The sequence below is a fragment of the Balaenoptera borealis genome (assembly GCF_965194805.1).
Source record: "Balaenoptera borealis genome assembly, chromosome: X".
In the NCBI taxonomy this organism is placed as follows: domain Eukaryota; kingdom Metazoa; phylum Chordata; class Mammalia; order Artiodactyla; family Balaenopteridae; genus Balaenoptera; species Balaenoptera borealis.
Window position 1 is genome coordinate 64,226,459 of NC_138881.1, and position 26,973 is coordinate 64,253,431.

The window sequence follows — 26,973 nt, forward strand, 5'->3', positions numbered from 1 at the left end:
CATTTTGTTCCTCAATATCTCAGTTTTCAGAGTACAGGTCTTGTGCCTTGGTTAAATTTAAACCTAGATATTTTATTCTTTTTGATGCAATTGTAAATGGGAAAGTTTTCTTAATTTCTCTTTCTGCTAGTTCATTACTAGTGTACAGAAATGCAACAGGTTTCTGTATATATATATATTTTTTAATTTTATTTTATTCATTTATTTATGGCTGTGTTTTATTTATTTATTTATGGCTGTGTTGGGTCTGCGAGGGCTTTCTCTAGTTGCGGCAAGTGGGGACCACTCTTCATCGCGGTGCGCAGGCCTCTCACCATTGCGCCCTCTCTTGTTGCGGAGCACAGGCTCCAGACGCGCAGGCTCAGTAGTTGTGGCTCACGGGCCTAGTTGCTCCGCGGCATGTGGGATCTTCCCAGAACAGGGCTCAAACCTGTGTCCCCTGCATCGGCAGGCAGATTCTCAACCACTGCGCCACCAGGGAAGCCCTGTATATTTTTTTATGCTGAAAGTTTACTGAATTTATTAGTTCTAACAGTTTTTTGGTAGAGTCTTTGGGGTTTTCTACATATAGTATCATGTCATCTGCAAATAGTGGCAGTTTTACTGCTTCCTTTCCAATCTGGATGCTTTTTCCCTTTTTCTTGCCTAATGGCTGGGGCCAGGACTTCCAATACTATATTGAATAAAACTAGTGAGAGTCCATATCCTTGTCTTGTTCCTGATCTTAGAGGAAAAGCTTTCAGCTTTTCACCACTGAGCATATTACCTGTGGGTTTTTCATAAATGGCTTTTACTATGATGAGATATGTTCTGTCTGTACCCACTTTGTTGAAAGTTTTCATCATAAATGGATGTTGAATTTTATCAAATGCTTTTCCTGCATCTACTAAGATGATCATTTGATGTTTATCCTTTGTTTTATTAATGTGGTATATCACATTGATTGATTTACAGATGTTAGACCATCCTCGTACCTCTGCAATAAATTTCATTGATCATGGTGTATGATCCTTTTAATGCATTTTAAAATCCAGTTTGCTAATATTTTGTTAAAGATGTTTGCATCTGTGTTCATCAGGGACATTAGCCTGTAGACTATTTTTTTGGTGGTGTCTTTGTCTCATTTTGGTATCAGGGTAACACTGGCCTCATAAAATGAGTTTGGAAGTGTTCCTTCCTTTTCACTTTTTTGGAATATTTTGAGAAGAATAGGTACTTACTCTTCTTTAAATGTTCAAGATAATTCACCTGTGAAGCCATCTGGACCTGGACTTTTGTTTTTAAACTACAGATTCAATATTGTTACTAGTAATAGATCTATTCAGATTTTCTATTTCTTCATGATTCAGTCTTGGAAAATTGTGCATTTCTAGGTATTTATCCATTTCTCCCAGGTTGTCTAATTTGTTGCCACACAACTGTGCATAGTAGTCTCTTATGATCCTTTGTATTTTGGTGGTGTTGGTTGTAACTTCTCCTCTTTCATTTCTGATTTTATTTATTTGGGTTCTCTCTTTCTCTTGATGAGTCTGGCTAAATATGTGATTTTGTTTATCCTTTCAAAGAAACAACACTTACTAGTTTCATTGAATTTTCCTTTTTTTTAAAGACTCAGCTTCAGTTATTTCCACTCTGATCTTCATTATTTGGTTCCTTTCACAAACTTTGGGCTTTGCCTGTCCTTCTTCTTCTTGTTCCTTTAAATGTACCTTTACATGGCTTATTTGACATTTTTCTTATTTCTTCTAGTAGGCCTGTACCACTATGAACTTTCCTCTTAGAACTGCTTTTGCTGCATCCCATAGATTTTGTAATGGTGTGTTTCCATTTTCATTTGTCTCAAAGTATTTTTTTATTTCCTCTTTCATTTCTTCGTTGATCTATTGCTTGTTTAGTAGCATGATTTTTAGCCCCCCATATTATTGCTTTTTCCAGTTTTTTTCTTGTACTTGATTTCTAGTTTCATACCACTGTGATCTGAAAAGATGCTTGATATGATTCCAATCTTCTTAAATTTATTAAGACTTGTTTTGTGACCTAACATGTGATCTATCCTGGAGAATGTTCCATTTTGTGACCTAACGTGATCTATCCTGGAGAATGTTCCATGTGCACTTGAAAAGAATATGTATTCTGCTGCTTTTGGATGAAATGTTCTATATTTATCTATTAAGTGCATCCGGTCAAATACCAGATTTAAGGCCAGTGTTTCCTTACCGATTTAGTGTCTAGATGATCTATCCATTGATGTAAGTGGAGTATTAAAGTCCCCTATTATTACTGTATCACTGTCAATTTCTCCCTTTATTTCCGTTGACACTTTCTTTATATATTTAGACACTCCTATGTTGGATGCATGAATATTTACAAACGTTATATCCTCTTGTTTGGATTGACCCCATTAACACTATGGCATGCTTTTCCTTGTCTTTTGTTATAGTTTTTGTTTTAAAGTCTATTTTGTCTGACATGAGTATTGCTACCCCAGCATTCTTTACTTTACAATTTGCAAGGAATATCTTTTTCTATCCCCTCACTTTCAGTTTATGTGTGTCTTTAGATCTGAGGTGAGTCTCCTACAGGCAGCATATAGATGGGTCATGCTTTTTTATCCATTCAGCTACCCTATGTCTTTTGATTGGAGCATTTAGTCCATTCACATTTAAAATAACTATTGGCAGGTATATACTTATTGCCATTTTTTAACTTGTTTTCTGGTTGTGTTTTTAGTTCTTCTCTGTTCCAGTCTTACTCTCTTCATTTCTTCCCTTATCGTTTGACGGATTCCTTTAGTTTTATGTTTGGATCCCTTTCTCTTTATTTTTTTGTGTATCCATTGTAGGTGTTTTTGATTTGTGGTTATCATGAGGTGTGTGTATGTATGTATGTATGTATGTGTATATACATCAACCTGTATATATACCCAATTATTTTAAGCTGACAGTCACTTTAAGTTTGAAGGCATTCTAAAAGCACTACGTTTTGCTCTTTCCCTTCAACATGACTCTGAAAATCCTGTTGTCGCCATGGGCTGCTGCCCCGCCTGGTATTACTAGTATTGTAAGAACAATCTGTACCCAGAGTCTTGCTTCTGCCAAGGTGACCCTGATGCCAAGATCCACATCTTTGACCCGGGGTAGGAGAAGGCAAAAGTTCCGACTCTGTGGCTACATGGTGTCAAATGAGTATGAGCAGTTCTCCACTGGAGGCTGCCCATATTTGTGCCAACAAGTACCCGGTGAAAAGCTGTGGTAAAGATGGTTTTCACATCCAAACGCCATCTCCACCCCTTCTACATCATCCACATCAACAAGACATTGTCCTGTGCTGAGGCTGACAAGCTCTGGGTAGGTATGTAGGGTGCCTCTGGAAAGCCCCAGGGCACAGTGGCCACAGTACACACTTGTCAAGTCATCATGTCCATCCCCACCAAGCTGAAGAACAAGGAGCATGTGGTTGAGGCCCTACACAGGGCCAAGTTCAAGTTCCCTGGCCACCAGAAGATTCACATGTCCAAGAGTGGGGATTTACTAAGTTTAAAGTCGATGAATTTGAACATGTGGTGGCAGAAAAGTGACTTATCCCAGTTGGCTGTGGGGTTAAATACATCCTTAATCACGGCCCCTTGGGCAAATGGCAGGCCCTGCACTCACAAGAGCCTTGGTGTTGTTGTCCATTCCTTGCTCATGCCCACCAATAAATCCTACTTTCCTGTCAATCAATCAAAAAAAGCACTCCATTTTCACTCGCCTGTCACGTTTTATTTTTTGTCGTTATATTTTACTTCTTTTTATTTTGTGTATCCCTTAACTACTTACTTCAGTTATAGCTGATTTTTTTTTTACTACTTGTCTTTAAACCTTCATACTAGCTTTTTAAAGTGACTGATACAATTCCTTTACTATATATTCTCCTTCACCAGTGATTTTTTTCTTTTCATATATTTTCTTATTTTTAGTTGTGATCTTTTCTTTTCCCCTTAAAGATAACCCTTTAATATTTCTTGTAAGGCCAGTTTATTGGTGATGAACTCCTTTCGTTTTTGCTTGTCTGAAAAACTCCTTATCTCCCCTTCAAGTCTGAATGATAACCTTGCCAGGTACAGTGTTCTTGACTGTAAGTTTTTATCCTCTCAGCACTTTAAATACATCATGGCACTCCTATCTGGCCCACAAAGTTTCTGCTTTAAAATCAGCTGACAGGCTTATGTGGTTTCGCTTGTATATGATTAGCTGTTTTTCTCTTGCTGTCTTTAAAATTCTCTTTTATTCTTAAACTTCTGCCATTTTTATTATGATGTACCTTGGTATGGGTCTCTTTGGGTTCATCTTGTTTAGGATCTCTATGCTTCCTGTACCTGGGTGTCTGTTTCCTTCCCTAGGTATGGATGTTTTCCGCCATTATTTCTTCAAATAAGTTTTCTGTCCCTTTCTCTCTTCTTCTTCTGGGACCCCTACAATATAAATATTAGTATGGTTGATGTTTCACAGAGGTCCCTTAAACTCTCATTTTTAAAAATTCTTCCTTCTTGTTGCTATTCTTATGGGGTGATTTCTACTATTTTATCTACCAGATTACTTATCCCTTCTGTATCATCTCATCTGCTTCTGATTCCCTCTAGTGTATTTTTTATTTCAGTTACTGTATTGAGTTCTGATTCTTTCTTACATTTTCTAAGTCTTTGTTAAAGTTCTCACTGAGTTCCTCCAATCGTCCCCTGAGTTTGGTGAGCACCCTTATGACTGTTTCTTTGAACTCTTTTATCAGGTAAACTACTTATCTGTTTCATTAGGGTTTATTTTTTCCTGGGGTTTTATTTTGTTATTTTGTTTGGACCATATTCCTCTATCTCATTACTTTGATCTTCTTTTGTGTTTCTATAAATTAGGTGAAACAGCTACCTCCCCAGATCTTGAAGAAGAGGCCTTGTGTGGGAACATTCCCTGTGTAGACTACTTGTGCCTAGAGGCTTTGGCAGGCCAGATGGGGCTGCAGTGGGCACCAGCTGGGGTTAATACCTGGGGACCACTATGCCCGAGGCTGCCTTGGTGGGACCACTGAACCTGGAGGAGGGCCCAGTCCAGGGGCAGCCCCCTGGGAAGTACTGCACCCAAGGCTGCCTTAGGAGGATAGCTGGAGCTGGAGAGGACCTGGTCCAGGGGCAGTCCCTGAAGAGTGCTGGGCCATAGGCTGCCTTGATGGGGCGGCTGGAGCTGGAGCAGATATGGGGCAGAAGGCGTCCGGGGGTGGAACTCCAAACAATAGTGATCACCAGTGCCTCCTACCCAGGCAAGGGCTCCAACAGTTCCCTGTCATTTAGGCAGAAACTCTAGGGTTAGGAAACAGATTTCCTTTACATATACTGTAGGTGCCTTTAAAGTTTTTTCACTGTGTCCCAGGGTGAGTGTGTCTGCATTTGGATCCCTCAGCAATCCATCTCCCTACCATAGATCACTGCGAAAGAGGAGGGGTTCCCATGGATACCGTGTCTCTGACTTTCCTACCAGTTTCTACGTGGTTCTTCTATTGGCAGCACCAGTTCATTCAGCCCCCAGGTCTTCTTCAAGAGGAAATGCGTTGTATTTAGGTGTAGATCATTGTGCTCAGGGGAGGAGGTGAGCATAGGGTCTTCCTGTGCCGCCACCTTTCCAAGTCCACTCTATGCTTGTTTTCAAATATAAATGCTCACTGATAACGCTTACTCTGAAAACACAGGCATACCTCAGAGATATTGCAGGTTTGGTTCCAGACCATCACAATAAAGCGAATATCACAATAAAGCGAGTCACACAAATTTTTTGGTTTCCCACTACATATAATAGTTAGGTCTACACTATTCTGTAGTCTATTAAGTGTGCAAGAGCATTATGTCTTAAAAAACAATGTACATACCTTAATTTAAAAATACTGTATTACTAAAAAAATTCTTGCATCGTTTCGCTGAAGCAAGCCATAATCTTTTTGCTGGTGAGGGGTCTTGCCTCCATGTTGCTGGCTGCTGACTGGTCAGGGTGGTGGTTGCTGATGACCAGGGTGGATGTGGCAATTTCTTAACATAAGACAACAATGAAGTTTGCTGCATCGATAATGGCTCTTCCTTTCATGAACAATCACTCTGTAGCATGCAATGCTGTGTGACAGCATTTTACCCACAGCAGAACTTCTTTCAAAATGGGAGTCAATCCTCTCACACCCTGAAATGGATTTATCAACTAAGTTTATGAAATGTTCTAAATCCTCTGTTGTCATTTCCACCATCTTCACAGCATCTTCGCCAGGAGCAGATTCCATCTCAAGAAACCACTCTCTTTGCTCATCCATAAGAAGCAACTCTTCATCCATTAAAGTTTTATCATGAGATTGCAGCAATTCAGTCACATCTTCAGGCTCTTCTAATTCTAGTTCTCTTGCTATTTCCACCACATCAGCAGTGACTTCCTGCCCTGAAGACTTGAACCCCTCAAAGTCATCCATGAGGGTTGGAATTCACTTCTTCCCAACTCCTGTTAATGTTGATATTTTGACCTCTTCCCATGAATCACGAATGTTCTTAATGGTACCTAGAATGGTGAATCCTTTCCAGGAGGTTTTCAATTGACTCTGCCCAGATCCATCAGTGGAATCACTGTCTATGGCAGCTATAGCCTTACAAAGTGTACTTCTTAAATAATAAGACTTGAGAGTTGAAATGACTCCTTGATCCATAGGCTGCAGAATGGATGTTGTGTTAGCAGGCTTGAAAACAACATTAATCTCGTTGTACATCTCCATCAGAGCTCTTGGGTGACCAAGACAGTAATATTTTAGAATTACTTTCAATGAGCAGAAATATTTCGAAAGGAATCTTTTTTTTTTCTGACCAGTCGGTCTCAACAGTGAGCTTAAAATACTCAGTAAACCATGCTGTAAACAGATGTGAGGCCATCCAGGCTTTGTTGTTCCATTTATAGAGCACAGGCAGAGCAGATTTAGCATAATTCTTAAGGGCCCTGGGATTTTCAGAATGGTAAATGAGCACTGGCTTCAACTTGAAGTCACCAGCTGCATTAGCTCCTAATAAGAAACTTAGCCTGTTCTTTGAAGCTTCGAAGCTAGGCATCGACTTCTCCTCTCCAGCTATGAAAGCCCTAGATGGCATCTTCTTCCAACAGAAGGCTGTTTCGTCTACACTGAAAACCTGTTGTTTAGTGTAGCCACCTTCATGAATTATCTTAGCTAGATCCTCTGGATGACCTTCTGCAGCTTCTACATCACCACATGCTGCTTCACCTTGCACTTTTATGTTATGGAGATGGCTTCTTTCCTTAAACCTCATGGAACCAACCTCTGTTAGCTTCAAACTTTTCTTCTGCAGCTTCCCCACCTCTCTCAGCCTTCATACAATTGAAGAGAGCTAAGCCTTACTCTGGATTAGGCTTTGGCTTAAGAGAATGTTGTGGCTGGTTTGATCTTCTATCTAGACCACAACAACTTTCTCCATATCAGCAATAAGACTGTTTCACTTTCTTATCATTCGTGTGTTCACTGGAATAGCACTTTTAATTTCCTTCAAGAACTTTTTCTTTGAATTCACAACTTGGCTAACTGTTCGGCAAAGAGGCCTAGTTTTGGCCTATCTCGGCTTTCAACATGCCTTCCTCACTAAGCTTAATCATTTCTAGTTTTTGATTTAAAGTGAGAGACAAGCAAGTCTCCCTTTCACTTGAACACTTAGAGGCCATTGTAGTGTTATTAATTGGCCTGATTTCAATATTGTTGTGTCTTAGGGGATAGGGGGGCCTGAGGAGAGGGAGAGAGACAGGGGAAAGGCCAGTCGGTGGATCAGTCAGAACCCACACAACACAAAATTTATCAATTAAGTTGCCTGTCTTACATGGGTGCAGTTCATGGCTCCCCAAAACAGTTACAATAGTAACATCAAAGATGACTGACCACAGATCACCATAACAAACATAATAATAACAAAAAAGTTTCAAATATTGTGAGAATTACAAAATGTGACACACAGATACGGAGTGAACAATTGCTGTTGGAAAAATGGTGCTGATAGACTTGTTTAACACAGGGTTGCCACAAACCTTCAATTTGTGAAAAACACAGTATCTGTGAAGTGCAATAAAACAAGGTATGCTTATGCTGAAATAATAAATCAAATATTTTGAAGTAGTTTATATACAGTCATTTCCTCATCATAAAATGTCCTAATACGATACTAAACTAAAACACAGAGATGTGGATGCTGTAAGGTAAACTTAAATGACTTATTCAAGGTGTTGCTTCTCAAAAAGTTCAGAAAGCTACTGCAAAAGAATTAAGCATAAACTCTTTGACGTGAAAGTGAAATATGCAGTAAAAATCATAGCTCAGTTATAGCCATCTACTTATTTAATATCCATTTCAATTTCCAGGTGCAACATTTTGGCTCTTTAATACTTCCTATTTAGGTTTTCTTACATTTACTATAAGAAAGTGATTTGCAAGGGGAATTCCCTGGCAATCCAGCAGTTAGGACTCGGAGCTTTCACTGCTGGGTACCAGGCTGGATCTCTGGTCAGGGAACTAAGATCCCACAAGCCATGTGGCAGGGCAAAAAAAAAAAAAAAAGTGATTTCTTTTTAACACTTACACAGTACCAGGTATATATGATCATGTATTATGATCTACTCAGCCTTATATAGAGTTAATCTAGATCTAAAGAACAAAAAATAGATTTTTATCATCTATTTGTTCTAGAAAATGTTTCTGATCAACTATACATGTAGATAGCTGCAATAAATAAAAAATACATCCATATATGAATGACTTCTATTTGACTGCACAGAGCTAAAATGAAACAAACACAATAGAGAAGTAGGCAAAGTTTGTCATTTGGAACCCACAGCCTTCCCTGTCTGCTTTTAAGTTCATAACATGTAGCAACCTACTCTCTGCTCCAGTTATTTTCAAACTTTTTCATATTATGGCATATATGGAAAGCGACAGTACTTACAATAGCACACCAGGAAAACTGGAAGATGCTATTCATTTCTGAAGGTGACCCAGCTGCATAAGACCCCATCTATAGTTCCAAGTGATGAACACATCAATACCTCAGCATACTTTTATGTAATCCATTTAGAGCACAGTATGAGACACACTGGTTAGTCTATACTCTCTCTTTTCTCTTAACCATAAGTTATGAGAAAAATTTAACAAGAATATTTTAAGAAAATCATTCCCAGGAGCAAAAAAACTTTAAGCTATTTATTTCTAATTACGAGATGAGAGACTGAGGAGAACTTAAGTGAAAATGCAGGTCAGGAGACCAGGGGAGGAGATAACAGGAGCTTCCCACTACCTTAAATTAAACTATAACCATTCCTTTACTACTCTTAGAAAAGCATACTTTAAATCTAGTTGGAAGATGAATGCTGATAATAAACTGCCTTTATGGGGTAACAGGAGAGAAAAACAAGAAAAGAAATTTTGTAGTTTAATTTTTACTATTCCCCTGATTTCTTAGAGAAGTAAGCCAGGGTCTGTGGTTAGGCTGCCATCTGTCTATCCCAAGGAGGTACTGAAGAGAGAAATGTTTATCAAGGAATCACCAAATTTGTTCAGCTGCAGGCCTGAGACCAGCTAAGCTTGTCTGTGCACAGGATCATTCACCTAGCTGGCATCCACATCTCTCTTCTCAGATGGTCTCTACTGCTTTGCTCCATGATTCGCAAATGCCACATATTTAGAGTTATTTACACTGTTTTGTCTTTAGATATTTGATATTTCAAATATTCAGATATCTGTTCCCAGCACCGGAGTTCCTAAACACCCAGTCAGGCTGCACTAGGAGTATACACAGCCTGAACACTAAACCTTCAAATGTAGATATGAGTAAAGATAACTTTAGCCATTGGGAAGTTCAACGGAAGACTTTCACTGAGTATACACTCATGCACAAGAGAAAGAAAGAAAGAGAAAGCGAAACAGCTGACACAAACTGTACCTGAACAGGGGAAACCTAGAGACAATAAATATAGATTATGAACAATTAAAAAGGAAAAACACTAAACCAATAAAACTAGTTTTACTGTATAAAATGAATTATAATCATAGTTTATCATCTGAAATGCTTCCACTTATTTATATAGTAGTTAAGTGAAATTACCCTGGTGGGTTTGAAATGGGCTATATCTAGGTCTGAATCCCACTTCTACCAATCATTTATAAAAATAAAGATATAACAGCATTGCGAGGCTGCTCAAGAATTAAGTTAGCTAACACATGGAGTGAAAATAATACAGAGTTTAGGCATATACATGTAAATAAATGTTAGTTTTTCTTTTTTCCCTTCCTCTTAAATACCAGAGAGAGCACAATGGCTTGCTTGTAATTCAACATTCGTCAAATATTTGTTGTTATTACTTGTATCTGATTATCCTAGATGCTTACCAATTGAGGAAAGATATTCCTTTGAGCCAACTAGTGAGGATAATTAATAACTGAAAAAAGCACTGACATCAATGACATGACATTTTCTAAATCAATGTTCCATGATAAACACAACATTTATCAGACTCACTTTCTTCCAGCTTTAAAGAAACTGAGGGATTGTTTCCTGTTTCATCCACATTTCCTTCACCACCTCCTCGAGATCTTGAATTCCAGACTTTAATCACTTCAACATCATTGTCACTGCCGCTTCCACTTGAGCTACTATCTTTTTTCCCCTTTTTCCCCTTTGTTTTCTTCTTTCTAAAAAAAAATAATGAACAAATTCAAAGTATTAGGAAAACACAGGAAAGATACAAGTGCCAATTTTTAGAAGATGATCAGCAAGTAGGGATTTTAAACATGTCAACACAGGGCACAAAAAGTATTCAATTTACTTTGTATAATCATCAGAGCTTAAACTCATGGAGGTTTCTTCAGAATCTGAAGCTATAAATTCATCCATACTGTCTTCATCAAAATATCCCTAGAGAAAAAAAAAAGAATGTTTTAAGAATTTATATCAATTTATACTAGAAATTATAATAATGTTTATTTCATTTAAGGATAAGTTAATTGTTATGAGATAAGGAAGAACTATCATAGATTAGAAAAAATAAAGGAGACATCACAGATATGAATAATAAATGAAATGTGAAATCTTGGATTGAATCATGGAAAAGAAAAAGGATGTAAGTACAAAAACTGATGAAATCCAATTAATGTCTATTGTTTAGTTAATAGTACTAACCCAATGTTAGTTTCTTCATTTTGACCATTTTACTATGGTTATGCAAGATGTTAATCTATGACAAAGGAGGCAAGAATATACAATGGAGAAAAGGCAGCCTCTTCAATAAGTGGTGCTGGGAAAACTGGATCGATACATGTAAAAGAATGAAATTACAACACTCTCTAACACCATACACAAAAGATAAACTCAAAATGGATTAAAGACTTAAGTGTAAGGCCAGATACTATAAAAACTCTTAGAGAAAAACATAGGCAGAACACTCTGACATAAATCGAAGCAAGATCTTCTTTGACCCACCTCCTACAGTAATGAAAATAAAAACAAAAATAAACAAATGGGATCTAATGAAACTTAAAAGCTTTTGCACAGCACAGGAAACCATACACAAAACAGAAAGACAACCCACAGAATAGGAGAAAATATTTGCAAATGAAGCAACTGACAAGGGATTAATCTTCGAAATATACAAACAGCTCATGCAGCTCAATATCAAAAAAACAAACAAACCAATCAAAAAATGCACGGAAGATCTAAATAGACATTTCTCCAAAGAACACATACAGATGGCCAAAAAGCACATGAATATATGCTCAACATCACTAATTACTAGAGAAATGCAAATCAAAACTACAGTGAGGTATCGCCTCACACTAGTCAGAATGGCCATCATCAAAAAATCTACAAACAATAAAGACTGCAGAGGGTGTGGAGAAAAGGGAACCCCCTTCTACACTGTTGGTGGGAATGTAAATTGGTACAGCCACTATGGAGAACAGTATGGAGGTTCCTTAAAAAACTAAAAATAGAGCTACCATATGAGCCAGCAATCCCACTCCTGGGCATATACCCAAAGAAAACCATAATTCAAAAAGATACATGCATCCCAATGTTCACTGCAGCACTATTTACAATAGCCAGGATACTGAAGCAACCTAAACGTCCATCGACAGACAAATGGAAAAAGAAGATGTGACACATATATACAACGGAATATTACTCAGCCATAAAAAAGAATGAAACAATGACATTTGCAGCAACATGGACGGACCTAGATTGTCATACTGAGTAAAGTAAGTTAGAGGACATATATTGCATGATATCACTTATATGTGTAATCTAAAAACAGGGTACAAATGAACTTATTTACAAAACAGAAATAGAGTTACAGATATAGAAAACAATCTTATGGTTACCAGGGGGAAGGGTGGGGAGGGACAAATTGGGACACTGGGATTAACAATACACACTACTATATATAAAATAGATAGCTAATAAGGGCCTGCTGCATAGCACAGGGAACTCTACTCAATACTCTGTAATGACCTATATGGTAAAAGAATCTAAAAAAGAGTGGATATCTGTATACGTATAACTGATTCATTTTGCTGTACACCTGAAACTAACACAACATTGTAAATCAGCTGTATTTCAATAAAAATTTTTAAAAAAGATTAACATTTAACACTCCTTCCATAATCACAATGCATTCAAACATACAGTAATTAACTAGAAATAAAATAAGTTGAATTACTGTACCAAAAAGAATAAAAAATTTTGAATACACAGTACGTCTATACAGATCAACCTTTTTCCTAAAGTTATTCTGCTTCCAACAGATACCTTTTGATCAACTTTAGGTTAGTTGATTTACCTTATTTTCTTTGCTAATGTAGTCCAGCTGCAAACACCAAGGATGAGTCCAGATTCTACTTAACATCTGAAAATCTTGGAAAAGTTTTGCACCTGCCTTTCCTCTTCCACCTTCACTGCTATTACCTACACCTGATCAAAAGAAAAAAAGAGTTAATGTTAAGACATAAGGATTCTCTAATTCAACCAAGGTGTTTCTAAATTAGGGCCTTAACTTTATCTGTGCCTCGGACTCCTTTGGCCATGTAGAGAATCTTATAGGCCCTCTTTCTCAGAAAATTTCAAAACATATAAAATAAATAGGATTACAAAAGAAACCCATCATACAGAAATTATCAAGATGTTTAAAAACAAACTTTTGATATAGTGGTATGTGTACCTTATTAATGCATTAAATAACAAACTATAGCAGTAATTTTAACAACTGCCTGAAATTCTGAAGCATTGATAAAGGTAAATTTGAGATATCGGTAATGACAATAATATATAGAAATATTTCTGATTTCTATTGGTAACAAAGTCACAATTAACACTAATACTACTTTGGTTTGTTGCCTACATTAATAATTGGAAAAATGCTGTATTTTTGATAGAGGTTAGTGAAAACATGTAAATTTTTTCTTATTCAGGTTTTTCTTATTCAGGTCCTAGATTCTAACCATAGACCCTAGATTACAAACTTCTGCTTTAGATAAAGCCACTCTCTGTATACAGTATTTTAGCAACTCTTTCCAATTATTCTTACACCAAAAAAAATTACTTCTAAAACTTATGCTTTTCATGTTGAAAAAAATAGATTTCTTTTGCCTAATTTCAACAAAATAATATTTTTCATATGAAAATGAAGTGAAAATTAAATGAATGCACATTTCATTAATATGACAAAATCATCAAGAGGGTAAAACACAGAAAAACAAAGCTGACTTTTTTTTTTTAATAAATTTATTTTTGGCTGTATTGGGTCTCCGCTGCTGCACACGGGCTTTCTCTAGTTGCAGCAAGCGGGGCCTACTCTTCATTGCGGTGCATGGGCTTCCACTGTGGCGGCTTCTCTTGTTGTGGAGCACGGGCTCTAGGCACACGGGCTCCAATAGCTGTGGCACGCAGGCTCAGTAGTTGTGGCTCACGAGGTCTAGAGTGCAGGCTCAGTAGTTGTGGCTCACGGGCCTAGTTGCTCCGTGGCATGCGGGACCTTCCCTGACCAGGGCTCAAACCTGTGTCCCCTGCATTGGCAGGTGGATTCTTAACCACTGCGCCACCAGGGAAGCCCAAAGCTGACTTTTTTAAAAAACAGCATTTAAGCAGTAACATTTTTCTGTCCACAGTTTTAAAAGATGTAAATTCACTGATAATTAATGTCTTGTCTCCATGAGGGACAAGAGTATATTCAGTAATGATATGAAATATGAATAAAAATGCATAAAAGTCTGGTACTGATTATTTTGCCTGATTAGAGGTATTTCCACTGTGTATGACAGAAATCATTGCTGTGAAAATGAGGCATCTAATTTCTTGATATACAACTGTTCATAGCATTCCGTTATAATTCTTTTATTTCTGTAAGGTCAGTAGTAATGCTCTTTCATTCTTGATTTTAGTTATTTGTATCTGCTCTATTTATTACTTTGTAAGTACAACTAAAGAGTTATCAATTATCTTGATTGTTTCAAAAAACCAAGTTTTGGCTTCAATAATTTTCTCTACTGTTTTCCTTTTCTCCTTTATATTTATTTCTGATTAGTCTTCATTATCTCCTTCCTTCTTCTTGCTTTGGGTTCAGTTTGCTCTTATTTTAGTTTCTTAAGGTAGAAAGTTAGTTATAAATTTGAGATCTTCTTCCTTAATATAGGCATTTACAGCCATAAATTTCCCTGGAAGCATTGCTTTACCTGCATCCCCTATTTTAGTATCTTATGTTTTCATTTTCATTTACCTCTAAATGTTTTCTAATTTCCTTTGTGATTTCTTTTGACTCATTAGTTACTTAAGAGCATGTTATTTACACATATTTGTGAATTTTCTCACTTTCCTTCAGTTATTGGTTTGTAATTTCATTCTAATGTGGTTAAAGAAAATATTTTGTGTGGATTTTATCCTTTTATATTAAATGAGGCTTGTGTTATGCTCTAAAATATGGTCTATCTTGGAGAATGTTCCATGTGCACTCGAGAGGAATGTGTATTCTGCTCCTATTGGACGGACTGTTCTACAGATGCCTGTTAGGCCTAGTTGATTCATAAGTGTTTTTCAAGTCTTCTATTTCCTTGCTGATCTTCCGCCTAGCTGTTCTATCCAATATTGAAAGCCTTATGAGTTTTTGAAATTAATGTGAAGAAATGAGAGATTTCAAAATAAAGTAAGCTAAACAACTACCATTTATTCTCCAAGAAAGGCTGATTAAAAAGTCAATTTTTATTTTGGTGGGTGGGAACTACTCTTGTACATACCATAAACATCTTCTATTAAAAAAAATTTCATAAGACTTTTAGGCCTAACTGGCTCAGGTAGAATGTTAAAGGGGAAAAACTGAAGTCTCCTCTACCTACAGTATTGATATGTGTTAGAGTTGATATTCTTTGTGAGGAATGGGAACCACATAAAAAGAATATGCTAATAAGTTGGCCAAATAAACATCCACAGAAAAATGTTCTCTATACAAAAGAGAATTGACAATTATTATTGAATCATTCTATCCTAAAAATAAAATGTTTTGACGCCAAATGGCTTTATTTGGAAATACAAGCACAAAAAAGGGCAAGTAAATACATAATGACAAGTGAGTCTTCCTTTCACTTGAACACTTAAGACACGCTGAGGTATGCCTGTATCTTGTTCTGGTTTTGATTTACATTTCCCTGACGGCCAATCATACTGAGCATCAGTTAGAGCAGTGATACTCAAGCAGAGGGTATATCAAAATCACCTAGAGGGCTTATAAAAATGCAGCTGCCTGAGCCCTACTCCAGAACCACTGAATCAACCTCTAATGTGTGGCACTTAGACCCATTCATTTTTAGAGACAAAAGGATATTACTGTTCTCTATTTTTTAAGAGTACAGTTCAGTGGCATTAAGTATAACTGAAATGTTGTGCAACCATCAGCACTCTCCATTTCTAAGACTTTTTTCCATCACCCTAAACAGAAACTCTGTACCCATTAAATGAATCTGACTATTCCAGGCACCTCTAAGTGTAATCACACAGGATTTGTCCTTTTGTGTCTGGCTTATTTCATTTAACATGATGTCTTCAGGATCCGTTCATGTCAGGATTTCTTTCTAAGACTGTAATATTCCATTGTTTGCATATATCATATTTTGTTCTTCTATTCATTACTTGATGAAGACTTGGATTGCTTCCATCTTTTTGGCTATTATGAATAATGCTATGTAAACATGAATGGGTAAGTATCTATTAGAGTTCTTGCTTTCAATTATTTTGAAAGTGGAATTCTACCTAGAAGTGGAATTGCTGGATCATATGGTAACTCTCTGTTTAACTCTTTGAGGAACTGCCACACTACTTTCTCCACAGGAGCTGTACCATTTTATATTCCTAGCAGCAATGCACCAGGGTTCTAATTTTTCCGTATCATTGCCAACACTTATTATCTTTCTTTATGTGATAGTCATCCTATTGGGTGTGAAGTGGTATCTCTTGGTTTCAATTTACATTTCCTGAATAACTAATGATGATGTAGAGCATCTTTTAATGTGCTTATCAGTCATTTGTGTATCTTTTTTGGAGAAATGTCTATTGAAAACTTTGCCCATTTTTGAATCGGCTTGTTTGGTTTTTCATTGCTGTTGTTGTTAGGTTGTAAGAGTTCTTTATATATTCTGGATATTATCCCCGTTTTAGGAAAGTGACTTACAAATATTTTCTTCCAATTTGTGGACTGTCTTTTTATGTGCTCCGTCTTTGCATTCCTTAAGACAGTGTATGGATTTTAATACTGATTTCAGCTTAAAATCAGGCTGTCTGAAAACTAAGTATTCACACTTGTAAAACCTAAAGTTGTTTACTGAAGGCAGAGGCTTACATGTAAATATAAACTTCTGATACTTGATGGTAAAAGGAAGACTGCAGGATTATACTTTTTAGAGAACAAAGGAAAATTAAGAGGATGTTAATTTTCTTGAAATTCATTAATTTAGCCTCTCATGACTTTAATTCTGTAAATATTAAATATATTATAAATTATCACTACTAAAATTAACATCAAATTGTTGTTAGTATCAAAAGCAAAATTTATGTGAACTTTTAAAAGCCAAGTCAAATATAAAAAGAGTCAAATATAGAAACAAAAGAATTTCTGGAATATGTAACAGAAAAAATACCAAACATTTAAAATACAAGTGAGATAGGTGAATGACATTTTGGGAGAAACACTTTGATGGTTTGTAGTGAGAATCAAGATAAAGTAACCTTTAATATAATCCATTTAGCCTTTTATGGAAGTTTTTTCAAGGGGGCTATTAACTCAGGTTATTCTACTTTAAGGAAAATAAAACATCACATTTAGTAGAGGGAAAACCCAAGACATTCTCATGACTGAAAGATACATGGCACCAGATAATAATTTAGCAATTATACCTTTCTGAGTTTAGAAGCTTTGGCAATTAGTACTTTAGATATTTACTCCTATCAACTGAAGTCACAAAGAATGAGGCCCCTTTAATTCTTAAATACTGCATTGCTCTCAAAAAGAGTACATTTTAATATCTATACAAGAGCTATTAACATTTTGCTGTTGGTTATTAAAGACAACTGATTCTTTAATATTTGAAAACATCTAGTACATTCCTCACAATAAAACAAAATTTCAAATGGAGAAAATATTAAATGACCAAATTTAGTACCCTTTATTACTCAGAGATTAATGAAAGATAGGTCTGATAATCCCTCTCTTTCTCTCTCTCATTGGAATTTCTATATTTGGTTACTTATGTCTGCAATTGTTGTCACTCAAAACAGAATGGTACTGATACAATAAATCTAATAGCTTATGATTACTATACAAATGAAACTGTGTGCCTTGCTGGAAATGATCTCCTTCCAAAAGTCAGTCAGAAAATTCTGTTTTTATAATACAGCAAAACAACATTTCTATAAAATACAAACATTCAACTCCTCTTTTCCCCAAAGCAGAACAACTGTTGAGGACTATCATCATTATTCTACTTTCTAAAATGCACTGCTGTCACAGAGTATTACTTTAACTATTGATAGGATATGAAGTATCATTCTAGTATGTGTGTATACACCTCCACCCTCCATTATTTTTTGATCAACTATTGTATCCACAATGGCTGAAGGGTGCCTTCTAACCTGTAGCTCCTAAATAAATCTGGCACATCACTTGGGGAAAGGTACCAGAATAAAGTGACTAACAAGTAAAAAAATTCACTCCAGACCAAACAGAAACTAAAGTTTTGCTCTGCGAACAGTGACAACCTTGGGCACACAGACACACACAAACACACGAGTTTACTGATGATGAAACAATATCTATTCATTGTATTTTTAAAAAGCACATAGAAAATAGTACAAAATAAAGTTCCGCATAATGTCATCACCCAGAAAATAACCTGTTATTAACATTTTTGTGTATTTTAGGCATTTGTGCATATTTTTATTGTAACATTGGGACATAATATGTGCCCTGCTTTGTATTTTGCCTTTTTTTCCCTTCAAACTTTGTCAATTTGATACCTAAGAAATGATTTCATAAATTTGATTTACAGTTTTTTTATTATTAACGTGGTTGGATATTTTTTAATAATACACTGGAATTTTATTTATCTTGAATATTAGTTTTTTTAATTAGAAATATTTTGTGCTTTTACAATATAAACATACCCATTTTATGCAAATGCAAAATTGCAAAAGAACAACTGACATGGTGAAATTATCAAGACAGCATTCTTCAGAAAAAGAATGCTTTAAGAGAGAAAAAAAAAACAATAAACTAAGTGTATTTGTTACCTGTCAAGTGATCTAAGTAGTACTGATAGAGTTTGCACTGAATAGGAGTCATTCTCACAGCTAACACGTATTCATGTTTTGGAGGCAAGAACTTTGTTAATGCTGTATAATCTTTCCTCTGCAATTAATAGAAAGAGAATGAAAATTAGTTAAATATATGACAGGAACTAACTGTCCTAAGAATTATCATTGCTTGCAACTAAAAAAATGTACATAAATAAATAGGTACCAGACATATAAGAAAACATTTACTTAAACATATTTACCCTCTTTAATCACACAATGATCCCATATAATTGTAGTTAATGTATTTCATGTGACTATACAATATGACGCACTGGTAAAAAGATACTGCAACACACCAGGCAGGTTTTAAATTGAAGTGGCCATATTACCAAGTGAGCAATTTAGGTTTTCAAATGGTCTCCTCTATATAGAAAAAAAGAAAAGAAAAAAAGGTGGGGAGGGGATATAGTAGGTAGTGCTAGCAAAAAGACTTGCTTTAATCATACAGTAAAACCGTTGAATCAAAGTTCGATGCAGTCTGGGTTATCCTTTGGGTAAGATGTGCCAACATGCCAGAGGATAACACATAATGTCAGGGGGAATGTTTGCCCAACTGAGAAAACAAGCCAAGTATAGGCACTCTTGAAACCATTTAATATAGAAACAGGAAAGAAAGAACACTAATGTGCTAGATACAAATAACAACCTAAACCAGAAAAATACTGCCTAAGTAGCAGCAGTAATACAGAAATACAGTACTTGCTAGTACCTCTGGCTAACCTGAACAAACAGGATGACTTCACCTTATGTAATGGTAGTATATTCAGTCAAAAGGATAGCCTGTCTCATCTGTTACATCTTTTTTGCTACCATTAATATCTAGTGTCTTAAGAAAAATACAGAACTAAGAAAAAATGCAGACTGACCAACTGCTTGGTCAGTCTCTACATACTTATCTACTCATTTTAACAAAGGTTTACTGAAGATCCGTGTGTAAACAACACTATTAGCCCATTAAGGTTACTGTACGTACTTGGAATTAATAAAACTGTTTCTTCAGGATTACATTAATATGGCTTCACTCATAATTCATAATTGCCTTTCCTAAAACCATTTCAAACAAATGAGGTTTGGAATACTATACTATAGAATTAGGTGAGCACAGAAATTTCTTAATCATAATAGCTGTGTTTCTTTTACATACTCCCTATCTTAAGGATGAGAAAATCCGAATATGAACATATTAACATATGAAGTTATACACCCAGCAAACGAATTAATCAATTATGTTCTAAACCTCTCAATGCAATTTTTTTTAAGTTCAATGCTGCACAAACTTTGGAAGAGACTGCAAAGAGATTTAACTATAAAACTATTGATACATGCTGAAAGGAGAAAGAAAATACAAAGTTTGAATTCAGAAAACATTTTGAGATTGCAATATATCAAAGTAACAATATTTTATTACTGTGGAATGTACTTGTACCTGAACACATCCAGCTAACATTTCATAGAGAATGTGAGCACGTTTTTTCATTACTCTGACATCTACCATGGTAGAATCTGCACACTGACCATTTTGGATTGGATTTATAAATCGATTCCTGAACTCCTTAATGGATCCAAGCAAATTTTCTTTGATAAAGTTAACCATGCAATGATCTAAGAAAGAAGATATTAGTTCATTAACAACAGTAACGGCTAAAAGAACTGAGAACAATTCTCTGATAAAATGCTCGTGTCAAAAAGGCATGCCATGGAAGCATTACAATTAAGCTACAAAGAAAGAACACCAAACTGAGTGTAGACTAATACTGGTTATCAGTATGATCTAGAACTGGATTACCTAAATCAGATGAGAAACTCAAATAAAACCCATCCCCAAATTCTAGACACGAATGTTTAAGAAAACACCAAAGAACATTTTATTTGAACTCACTAGTCTTTTTAATAGATACTGAGTATAAAACAACTGCTCTATAATTCTAACCATGATTTTATGGTCAGCAAGGGGATCTTGTGAAAAAAACATAGATACTGAAACAAAATAATAAAATCAGGTAATAAACTACTATATCAAATTTTGTATTAACTGATTTAGTTCCAGAAGTCCTTAACAGAGTAATCAGTTGCCCTATACTATATGGGACCACAATGTGAAACAGGGCAACAGTCTATAAATGGGGCAACAGAAAAGGGGGAAACTGGAACAGACAAAAATAAAGATAAAATATAGATACATATTATAGATAAATATAAACAAGGACAAAGTGAGACAATAACCAGTATTACAAATAATAAAATAAAAAACAGTAACTATAAATACACCAAAAGAATGGAAATAACATAACAATAACAAAAAGCTATCAGAACAGATTACAATGGGAAATTTTAATTTGTTATTTTCTGAGTAACTCATGTTCCCTCTTTAGTGTCACCACACACATATGAAAATGAGGGAAATTCACAAGTCACTTCCCTGGGTTCATATCATCTATCCTCAGCCTCAGCAAACTGTATCCTGACATCAATTCAACATAGCTCTCCTCCAATCTCCACCTTCCTAAAACTTTCATGCTTAGCATTTCTTTTCAATTTCCTATCAGTACCTCCTCCAAAACTGGATATATTTTGTTACAGTATCTCCTGAATAGTCACAAATGCATTTGTATTTTTAAGCAATCATTAAGACTTTTGATACCTTGCATATACTTTAAATTCTATATTTGTATTTGAACACTCATAATGGCACACCTCTTGACTGTGGTTTACCATTTATATTCATAAAACATTCCACTTGAAATGAATGGTATACTTTTACAGTAGACTAAGAATGGACCTATGTAGTTCATGGTCAGAGACTATACTAGAATAAACTAAAGATAGGCAGATGGTGACGTGGCAAAAATATATCTGAGGCAATGCCAATACTCTATAGCATAACTACAGATATTGACTCACACTCAATTAGGTTATTTTGAAGTGGGGTTCCCGTTAAAATAATCCTCCTCCTTGATCGTATAGAATTCATAGCTTTTGAAACAGCAGATGCTTCATTTTTTAGAATATGGCCTTCATCACAAACAACAAAGTCAGGGCCTAGAAAAACAACATTTAATTAACATATAATAAAACTAAAAATATAATCCATTTAAGTAAAGTTAATCGTTTTACAGTGCTGCTCTTGTGGAAAGATAAAACAACATCCCGATAAGAAGTTATATTTTATCTGTATATGGTTAATGTGGCTCTCACTAGTATTAATTTTATTAAAGTAGAGTATTAAAGTACTACTATGGATGGTACTTAAGGTTCTCTGAGAGTACAAAAATAGGCAAGAATAGAAATAATCACACAGATGAAAAGATCCCAAGAGATCTGGGGTATCTGAAAAAAAAAGTATCTTTTATAAATGAAAAACAGTATCTAAAGATACATTTCAGCACTAATGCATCAAGTTAAAACTATCAACTGAGACTAAGAGCAATTTATATATACATGAAACGACAAATTTCAAAAGTTACATTTTAAGAAATAATATATAAAACACAATAGGCCAAGTAGTATTTCCCATTTGACTTATTCCTAATAACTAATACCCATTGCTGGGGAAAAATTTAACTGATAAAGGACCGCTAAACTGATTGTTACATGGGTATGGGGGTTGGGGGGAAAACACTTTCCAAGCTATAGAAGATCTCATAGCTGAGAGTGACTCTTTCAAAAGAAATACATATGATTATTTTATGAAAATAACCATATGTATCTTTGCTAAAGTATCCTATAAACACAATTTGCTTGCTGCTTAACGTACACACAAATTACTTAAATATTGATTCAAACAATATCAGTTGTCAAATTATCCCCTGTATGTTAGGCATTATAGAAAATGCATCTTCTACATGATTTCAAAAGTAACTGCTTCAGGGCTTCCCTGGTGGCGCAGTGGTTGGGAATCCGCCTGCCAATGCAGGGGACACAGGTTCGTGCCCCAGTCCGGGAAGATCCCACATGCCACGGAGCGGCTAGGCCCGTGAGCCACAACTACTGAGCCTGCGCACCTGGAGCCTGTGCTCCGCAACGGGAGAGGCCGCGACATTGAGAGGCCCGCGCACCGCAATGAAGAGTGGCCCCCACTCTCCACAACTGGAGAAAGACCTTGCACAGAAACGAAGACCCAACACAGCCAAAAATAAATAAATAAATAAACAAATTTTTAAAAAAGTAACTCCTTCAGTATGCCTGATCAAACAACACAATTGTTATTCAGTATTTAGATGGGGCTACATGAATAGTAAGACATTTTTAAATTACTAATCAACTTTCTAAAAACTAAAATATGTATCTTGCTTTGTAAATTACCTTTTACACAAGTGATTTAAATGATTTCTACCACCTAATATTCAGTGTTCACGAGGGTGTGGTGAAGCAGGTACTCTCATATACTCTTTGTGGAAGTCTAAATTAGTAGCAAACATTTTGGAAGACAATTTTACAGTACCTCTTAAAATGTAAAAGATGTGCACCCTTGACCCAAATTTCAATTTCTGGGAATTTATCCTTAAGGTATACTTCCACGAGTACCCCAAGATACATAAAATATTCTCTGAACTACTGTTTGTTTAGGGTGCAAAATTGGAAACAACTTGGAAGCTTGGCAAAGGGGGTTAATAAAACTATGCTATAATGGAATGTCATAGAACTAAAATTAATGATGTAGATTTCTATGTAATAACCTTGAAAGATATGCCAAATATGTTATTTATATTATTAAACAAAAAGAAGAGTTTCAATATCTATATTATGATCCCATTTGTATTTAAACAACCACCTCAAACAGGGTGATTTTTATCTATATATACATATATGTAGTAAAGGATTAATCTGGCCCAAAGAAAAGTTTAGCCTTTGCCTCCACCTCTAGGGAGGTAACCTCTAAACTCCTGTCTGACCTGATAAAAATATCTCTGCTCACCTGGATGGCTTGGGACACATCAGACAGTCTATGCTAACATGATGGGGGGTGAAGGGAGAGCAGCTTTGGTCATGTGGCATCTTCTCAACTTCTGGAGGGGCTAGAGACTAAGATCACCCACATGGGTGGTCAACCACGTCTATGTGACCAAGCCCAAACTCTAGACACCAAGGCTCGGATGAGTGTGTCTGGTTGGCAAAACTCCATGTGTACTGTCACACATCATTTCTGGGAGAAGTAAGTGCTGTCTGCACGATTCCACTAACAAACTGGGTGTGGAACTCTCCTGGGCCCTGTCCTATGTGCCTTTACCTGTTGCTGATTCTAATCTGTATCCTTTCACTGTAATAAACCATAACCATGAGTATAAAGGCTTTTCTGAGTTCTGTGAGTCCTAGTGAATTACTGAACCTGAGAGTGGCCTTGGGAACATCCATATATTGCAATATAAAATACATGCTTGCAAAAAAAACCAATATAATTTAAAAATGGGCAGAGGGGGCTTCCCTGGTGGCGCAGCGGTTGAGAATCTGCCTGCCAATGCAGGGGACACGGGTTCGAGCCCTGATCTGGGAAGATCCCACATGCTGCGGAGCAACTGGGCCCGTGAGCCACAACTACTGAGCCTGTGCGTCTGGAGCCTGTGCTCCGCAACAAGAGAGGCCGTGACAGTGAAAGGCCCGCGCACCACGATGAAGAGTGGCCCCCACTCGCCGCAACTAAAGAAAGCCCTCGCACAGAAACGAAGACCCAACACAGCCAAAAATAAAAATAAATTAAAAAAAGAAAGAATACAAAAAATAAGAAAGTAGAGTTAATATATAAAAAACAAACAAACAAACAAATATGAATGACAGTGCACTTACGGTGTCCTCAGTGATGTTACCACGTTACTGTTGGGGAGAAAATATTAAAAAAAAAAATGGGCAGAGGATCTGAAGAGACATTTTTCCAAAGAAGACATACAAATGGGCAACAGGTACATAAAAAGCTCAACATCACTAATCATCAGGAAAATGCAAATTAAAACCACAATGAGATATCACCTCACACCTATTAGAATGGCTATGATAAAAAAAAAACCAAACAAACAAACAAAAAAAAAACAAGAAATAACAAGTGCTGGTGAGGATGTGGAGGGAAGGGAACCCTTGTGCACTGTTGGTGAGAACATAAATTGTTACAGCCACTATGGAAAACAGTAAGGAGGTTCCTCAAAAAACTAAAACTAGAACTACCATATGATCCAGCAACTCCACTCCTGGGGATATAACTGGAAAAACTGAAAACAATAATTTGAAAAGACACACACACCAATGTTCAGAGCGCCACTAATTACAAGAGCCAAGATATGGAAGCAAACCAACTGTCGACAGATGAAAGGATAAAGAAGATGTCTCTCTCTCTCTCTCTCTCTCTCTCTCTCTCTCTCACACACACACACACACAGAGAGGAATGTTACTCAGCTATAAAAAAGAATGTAATTCTGCCATTTGCAGCAATATGAATGGATCTAGAGAATACTATGCTTAGTGAAATAAGTCAAACAGAGAAAGACAAATACTGTATGATAACACTTACATGTGGAATCTAAAAAACAAAACAAACAAATGTATATAGCAAAACAGAAAATGACTCACAGATATGGAAAACAAACTAGTGGTTACCAGTGGGGAGAGAAAAGGGGGAGGGGGCAAGATTGGGATATGAGACTGAAAGATACAAACCACTATGTATAAAACACATAAGCAACAAGGATATATCATATAGCACAGGGGATTATAGCCATTATCTTGTAATAATTTTTAATAGAGTATGATCTGTAAAAATACTGAATCACTATGTTGAACACCTGAAACTAACATAATGTCTTAAATGAAGTATACCTCAATTTTTTAAAAAAACATTAAACTCTACATTACAAAGAATAAACTTTAATGTATGCAAATAAAATGAAGGAACTGACCTATGTAACTTTAGAAAATGATGTTTGGAAATTATAAAGCTACAGACAAAAACAATCATACACAAGCACTGTACTCTAGTTGGTAAATTTGTTTCTCACGAGGGTATAGGTTAATAATTCTAAAACTACTTTACATATATGATGAGGCTGAATAAATAAGTAAATGGATGGTGGATGGTTGAAGCCAAGATTCTCACTGTTGAAAAAGACAAGTAACAGAATAACAAAAAAAGACTAAAATGAACCCTATGATACTGAATTAGAGTCAAATATATCATTATGGCATCAAGTTTATGTTTATAAACACACACACACACACACACACACACAGATAGATTTGTGTATATACCTGGATTCATAGACCTATCACCTAGTTCTGTCTGCTGAGTGAACCTAGAAGCAATGACACTGCAGTAGCAACAAACACACCCAGTGCCCAGATCTTGGTTCGTAAACACCATTTTTCAGTGAAAGGAACCACGCATGGTTCCTTGTTGAAATGATGGACTCCGGGGCAAGGACAAATTAACATGATCCTAGAGCATACTACCAGAAAGTAATGAAGTGCTCAAAAAAATCAAAAGAATGAAACATCAAAGGGATACAGCAACCAATCTGAAAGAGCTCCCAGTGGACAAACTGGAACAATCTGAGCAACAAAATAAATAATACAGTGCTAGTTCTAACACATAAACTAATAATAGATGATTAATCTATCCTGATATAAATCAATGACTGATTAAATAAATGGGTAAGAAGGGACAAATCTTTCTTAAAGAAAAATTCCAAATTTAAGTGTAGATACTGCCCACTACAAGAGATGGAGCTTAATTTTTGCCCTCCCCCCACTTGGATGGGCTAGACTTAGTGACCGGCAAAGAACAGACACAGGTGAAACCAGTAACTCTACAGCAGAGAAACCTGGCAAACACTACCTTAACCAAGTGATGAAAATTAACATCACTAGTGATGTCATGTGGATCTAATTTACCCTTGATCTAATGTGAGGAGAAGGATACTACACCTCTAGTACATTATTTCAAAAACCTATAAGCCCAGTCTAATCACAAGAAAAACAACAGATACTAGTAAACATCCTACAGGATACTTTAACAGTACTCCACAAGACTGACAAGATAACAGAAAATAAAAGAAAGAGTAAGAAA

The 26,973-nt window shown here is 36.0% G+C and overlaps 1 protein-coding gene and 1 pseudogene across 7 annotated transcripts in view; one reads left to right on the forward strand and one right to left on the reverse strand.

Annotated features, from left to right (window-relative positions):
- LOC309620687 (large ribosomal subunit protein uL16 pseudogene) overlaps positions 1-10,551 on the forward strand; it is a 577,085-nt pseudogene extending 566,534 nt beyond the window's left edge. The window contains exon 2 of the transcript XR_014249892.1: positions 1,136-10,551. The product of XR_014249892.1 is annotated as a large ribosomal subunit protein uL16 pseudogene (transcript). The remainder of the gene's footprint in view (positions 1-1,135) is intronic.
- The window catches only part of ATRX (ATRX chromatin remodeler), a 242,920-nt gene that overhangs the window by 75,006 nt on the left and 140,941 nt on the right, over positions 1-26,973 (reverse strand). For all 6 annotated transcript variants that reach the window (XM_082376914.1, XM_082376916.1, XM_082376915.1 and 3 more), the window contains 6 exons: positions 21,827-21,964; positions 20,352-20,527; positions 18,860-18,977; positions 12,873-13,003; positions 10,866-10,954; positions 10,559-10,731 (listed from right to left, as the gene is read on the reverse strand). In XM_082376914.1, coding sequence (XP_082233040.1) covers positions 10,559-10,731; positions 10,866-10,954; positions 12,873-13,003; positions 18,860-18,977; positions 20,352-20,527; positions 21,827-21,964 — 825 coding nt within the window. The remainder of the gene's footprint in view (positions 1-10,558; positions 10,732-10,865; positions 10,955-12,872; positions 13,004-18,859; positions 18,978-20,351; positions 20,528-21,826; positions 21,965-26,973) is intronic.